Source organism: Apteryx rowi, unplaced genomic scaffold, assembly GCF_003343035.1.
Source record: "Apteryx rowi isolate R43461 unplaced genomic scaffold, aptRow1 scaffold_15, whole genome shotgun sequence".
Taxonomy (NCBI): Eukaryota; Metazoa; Chordata; class Aves; order Apterygiformes; family Apterygidae; genus Apteryx; species Apteryx rowi.
The window spans coordinates 1,432,489-1,438,051 of record NW_020447752.1 but is presented as its reverse complement, the minus strand read 5'-3'; the positions used below and the strand labels follow the sequence as shown (position 1 = coordinate 1,438,051).

The window sequence follows — 5,563 nt, the reverse complement described above, 5'->3', positions numbered from 1 at the left end:
CCCGCCGCCGCCGCCGCCTCCCCGCGCACCTTTAGCCATGATCGCGGCGGCGCGGCCCGGCGCGAAGGAGCCCCCCGCGGCTGGGAGCCCCCCTGGACGCCTTCCCCGAGGAGCTCCCCCGCTGTAACCAACTGCTCCGCGGAGAGGCACGGCGCTCCCCGCCGCCACCTGATTGGTTTAACGTGGTGCCGATAACACCTTCCGCGCCCCTGATTGGCGCGCGGGCGGACACCCCGCCCTCTTCCTGACACACGGAGACCGTCGCGGCTCCCGGGAACTGTGTTTAAATGTGCGTTCCCTGGCCGCTGATTGGCCCGTGCGAAGGGCAACGGGCGCTCTGATTGGTGGCCCGGGAAGGAACGCCCTTCCCCAGCAGGCCTCGCCACGTGGGTAGGACTCCGCGCGCTCTCCCGCGGGAGCGCGGCAGCGGACGCCCGGGAAGGAGCAGCATGTACCCGGCTCCCTTCCAAGCAGGCAGTGAGTCGACATCGCCCAATTATGTCCCTTCTATGCCTCCTCCCTTCTGAATTTCTTTACAGAGCACATAAATCTGCTTCTCTCTGTCTTCCCTCTGCATAGGGAAATAATAATCTCAGTCCATCTCGGACGGTTGCTACATGAGTTACCTTACAGCACGGACGTAGCAGAACTCTTAGTTCTAGCGAGACTGTAAAACTATGCTATGCGAAATTATTAGTGTTTTATCCAATGTCTAGCTTAAGTCTCCCCTGGCTGAAACTGAAGTCCATTACTTCCATCCTCCTCAAAGTCCTCCTGAACAGATAATATAGGTTCCACGGGGACACCGAGATGCCCAAAGTGACTACCCAAACACCTAGAGCCAGGTCAGGTCTGTCAGCCCTCATAGCACTGAGCCAAATCCTGCAGGACTTCTGGGTGGTCTCTGTCCCCCAGTCCCTAACATCCTCAGTGCCCAGATGCAGCTGAACCTCAGAGCAAGACAGACGCCTTCTCATAGTAATGTGCCTGAGTGTTCAGCTGGACTCAAGCTGGATCTTCGCAGAGCCAGCTGCACTTGTAATGTGCTTGCTCAAAACCTTTCATGTGTAACCCCCTATTCTATAACAAGGGAAGCCAAAACATGACAAAAAACACAAAGCTCTTCCTGTCACCAGAAATGCTTGGAACAGCCTCAGCATCAATGCCATGTCCAGAGATCACAAAAGATCTAGTACGTACACTTCAAAATCAGGCAAGTACTATTACAAAGATGAAAGAAACAGTGAGTCAAGATGGCACACACATCARTGGGATACTTGTTAGTTGAGTTCATTGTGAAAATTAGGAAATTATCATAATCACCTCTTTGGTGATCCATATTAAGTAAAACTTATATTGGGCCACAACATATAATTAGTCTTTGTTATTACCTGTGCTAGCACATTTAAGGCTTATCTAACAATAGCTACCTGTGTACACTCTAAGGCTGTGGTTTCATAAGTAAGTTAACTGACCTAACGTGCTATCACCAGTAGGGAYGGTTTCTTGATTGAGGCTTATCTGGAGCCAGAAGCTGCTGGTTGTCTCTTGGGCATTCATACAGCTGCATGATCAGGCAGTTCAGGGAGCTGACAACTGAAAGCTACTCCCTTCCTTAAGAACAACCACAACAGAAAAAAACACAGTCAACTTCAAGACTAAGAAAAATGCCCATAAAGGACGGCCTTATGCTACGTTGACTGCCCCTCTGGCAGTTAGGAAGCATGCCAAGCTGCACAGCCACTGAATGCAATGTACCTATAGAGGAGATCCGGGAAGGCAGCATGGTGATTTAAATTTACCCTCTTCTCATTTTGCAATAGCTTTTTGTGCAAACGGGTTCCTTGAGAAAAGACAAAGAAAAACCCCCAACCTCTACCTCTTCACCATAATTTCTTATGTCTGTCTTCACTAACAAGGCATGTGCTTTTTACAGAAAGACAACCAAAATGCATTAGGTATCCACCAGGGTTTACAGCAAAACACAAGGATGCAGCCGGCTGACATCAGCTGGGCATTATGTTGATGAACTTTTCTGTTAAGGCAGGTATATCAAGCTCTGCAGAACAACACTGGAGCTCATGGCACACAACTAGTCTGGTCTTGCTACCCAGCCCAAATTCATACTGTTCTTTTGACATAGCTAGGATGTCACAAAATGCACACTAGAAAAAATTCTTTGTGAATGATTATTTTCTCCCTGAAGTAATTGAGGATGACTCTTCTAATGTCCTGGGAACGCTCTGGGAATACCTTCACTGTGGTTTTGCTCAGCTCTTTTGCTTGGAGAAAGAGAGAGAAAGAAAGAGAGTGTGTGTGTGTGTGTGTGTGTGTGTGTGTGTGTTTGAGTGTGTAAAAAAAACAAAGCAACTGTAGCTGTGCAGGCAGCCACTAGAGGGCAAAGCAAACTAAATAATTCTCATCACTAAAGCAACAAAGAAAACAATGTCATCTTTAACTAACCTCAGCTACCAGCACACTGCAATCACACCATGAATTAACAAAACATGCGGGCTTTTTTTCCCCCCCCACAAGCTCTCTTCGGGGAGCTGTGCCCGAAAAGYCAGTACTGAGGAGAAGTTAAACTGTTATCACATATGAGCCTTCAGTCCAAGAGAGGATGCGTCTGTCGGCAACTGCCAGTCACCATGACTCAGGCGGGATACACAGCACGTGGGGAAGCTGTTGGCCTACCCGTATACTCCAGAGGGAGCAGCATGACTCTTACTAGCACTAGCTATAAAACCCAGTGACCTAAATATTATCTCCCGTAGTACTGTAAAATTAGCTCCTCAGAGCACTATACTTGAATGTTGAAGTTTGAAATTGGTTTGTGGGGGAAGGGAAGAAAATATAATGAACAAGGGACTGGATTTGCTCAGGAAAGGAAATCTTCAGAGTTAATGTCTTTAGTTCTAAATTAACTCTTCACCCAGTTAAAAAAAATTCTGATTTTTAAAGACTAGTTGCATTTGAATTCAAAAGTTCAATTTCTTTCAAATATACCAACAAGGCATGCTTGTTAAATATTTCCAACTGAGAGCACTAGTTCTTGCTGTCATTCTGACTTATACAGCACCTGTCATATTTTCAGTGAAATAACATCACAAAATTTATAAATATATTCCCTTAAAAGATGAAATGCTGACAATCCATTTGCTTCAGCCACTATAACTCTCCATTAGAAAGCAAGTAAAAATGATGCCTCAAGGGTAACTTTTGAGTGTAACATTAAGCAACATTATTTTATAAAGTTATATAGTAATATAATAGTAATATAACTAGGTTTACTAGATTATAATATACAAATATGATTACAATCAGAATGATAGCTACAAATGGTAAAAAGAGCATCTCTAACCAAATACTGCATTTAGTGAGATACTTAAGTTACATGCAAAATCCCAGTAAAACACTGCTCTGTGAATAATTCTGCATTTATTAATTTTATGTAAGTAGGAAGTATCATTGCCATCGATGGGACTACTCACCTCTCCCAGTCGAGGATGACCATAACCTCTGCTTGTAGGCCTGACAGGTAACTTATCAACTCAAGACATTAGAAATGTCATTTTCTTGCAATGATTGTATGTATCTACATAGAYGCATTTAATGTCAGATACTTTGCACATGAACTGTACTTCACTGTGCCTTTATCTGAAGTACTTAGAAATCAATAGTCAGATAGTAGCTGCCATTTAAACTRTTCTCATCTCTGGCCAGACTTCTGTTATCTTCTTTTTCTCCATTTAATGTCTGAAGCATCACTGATGAATCTGATATTACCTAAATCAATCTAATTAACATTGCTCCATCTTTAAATAGGTTAGTCTATATTTGACTGATTCYTTATGGGTTATTTTAATCCTTGTTAAATTTGTATATTGAAAAAAAACAAATGAGTGCCACTGAGCATTTTATATGTATTTCATATGACTGTCCACACATTGTTATTTGTTATGGCTGCTTCAATCATACATTAAAGTTTTTTAAAGACTTATTGTCATATTCTTACACAATCAGGAAAATGTTTTACTGTAAGACTATTTTACCAAAAATCTGTGAGTCTAAGGGCCTAAAGTATCAAGATCCCTGCACGTGTAAGACTAGCGTAAGTAGTCATCAGATTTTCAAGCTCATTTAGTTCGTTGGAGCAGAACATTTCATATAAGCAGCTTGTGAAATATTTTCAAGGGAAAACTGATGTGCCAGCGCATCTCCAAGGGTGAGGCATTCCCAGGCTGGGCAGCAGGGATCGCCCTCGGCACAGCTCCAGTGTGTCGTTTCTTTCTCCTCGGAGAGTCCAGGAAAGCTCCTGTGAGAGAAACACCGACGAGAGCCGTGGGACTGAGGGTAGGAGCGGCCCGGCGCTCAGAGCCTCCCGTTGGCGGGTAAGGCACGACAAGGGCCGCCTGAATGGGCTTTCACAGGGACGTGCTCGGGGCCCAGCTCCGCAGGAACGCGGGCACCGGCGCCAGCCGTGGCGGGACGGGACCGACGGAGCCGCCTGAAAGGAGACACGTTCACCACCGGGAGCRCAGGCGGGGGAAGGCGGAAACAACATCATTTCTCCTCAGGCCAGCGGCCCAGCAGGCCGCCCGCGCCCGAGGCACCGGCTCAGCTCCGAACGACCGCCGACGCCGCGCGCCGCTTCGCCCTGACACAGCGCCCGCGGCGCGCATGCGCGAGGTCCCCCTCCCCCGCAGAAAACACGCATGCCCACGAGCGCGGCCGCTGTGCGCCTGCGCGCCGCCCACACGGCGCGTCACCGCCGCGGCGCCCCCGCCTCAGGCCCCCTCTTTYTCCCCCATGATGCCTCGCAAGTAGCCAAGTCTCGCGAGAGCGCCGCATTGCGTCCTCGCGACAGCCGCCATCTTGGAGGAGCCGGGATCACGTGACCGCTTGCAGCGGTTCGCCTCCGTCTTCCCCTCCCCCACCCACCGGGAACCGGGCTCAGATCGACGTGCTCGACTCCGGCCGCCGCCCTGGGGCAGGCCCGGCGCGCGGGGACGGCGCGGCGCGAGGACGCTGGAGCGGCCCTCSGGGTTCTTGCGGAGCTCCCTTCCTTTCCCCTGTTGCTCGGGGGGGAGGGAGGCAGCGGAGCGGCAGGTCACGTGATGGAGGAGCGCGGCGGGGCGAGCGCCCGGGAGCCCGCGGCGGCGGGGGGGAGGGGCGCGAGAGCGGCGGCGGCAGCCGGTCACGTGATTCGAGAGGCGCGCGCGCGCGCGCGCGCGCGCGGGGGGGGAGAGGGAGGGAGCTGGGTCACGTGGCGCGGAGCGCGCGCCAGCGGCGGGCGGTGGCTGGCGTCACGTGGGGGTGGCGCGCGGCGTCGGGCGGGGGGAGGCGCGGCGGCGGCCGCGGTCACGTGGTGCAGCGCGGCGGCCGGCCCCAGCCCCCCCTCCCCTCCCCCCTCCCCTGTGAGAGGGGAGGGAGGGCAAAGATGGCGGCGGTGAGTTAGAAAGCGGCGGGCGGCGGGGCCGGCGGCGGAGACTTCCAGGAGCGGCCGCGGGAGGATCGAGCGCGAGAGAGAGTGAGTCCCGCTCCGCCCGTTCGCGGGCCTCGC

At 50.9% G+C, this 5,563-nt stretch overlaps 2 protein-coding genes across 4 annotated transcripts in view; one reads left to right on the top strand and one right to left on the bottom strand.

Annotated features, from left to right (window-relative positions):
* The window catches only part of KMT5A (lysine methyltransferase 5A), a 13,775-nt gene extending 8,617 nt beyond the window's left edge, over positions 1-5,158 (bottom strand). The window contains exon 1 of one of the 3 annotated variants that reach the window (XM_026058775.1): positions 3,492-5,158. Coding sequence is in view for 1 of the 3 variants with exons in the window: in XM_026058774.1 (XP_025914559.1) it covers positions 30-39 (10 nt within the window). In the remaining 2 variants the exon portion in view is untranslated. Of the gene's footprint in view, positions 1-29; positions 233-3,491 lie in introns of those variants that run through there. The other 2 variants (XM_026058779.1, XM_026058774.1) reach the window with 2 other exon arrangements.
* Positions 5,159-5,416: 258 nt separating this feature from the next.
* Positions 5,417-5,563, top strand: part of SBNO1 (strawberry notch homolog 1) — a 35,286-nt gene continuing 35,139 nt past the window's right edge. The window contains exon 1 of the mRNA XM_026058896.1: positions 5,417-5,530. The gene's annotated coding sequence lies outside the window, so the exon portion shown is untranslated. The remainder of the gene's footprint in view (positions 5,531-5,563) is intronic.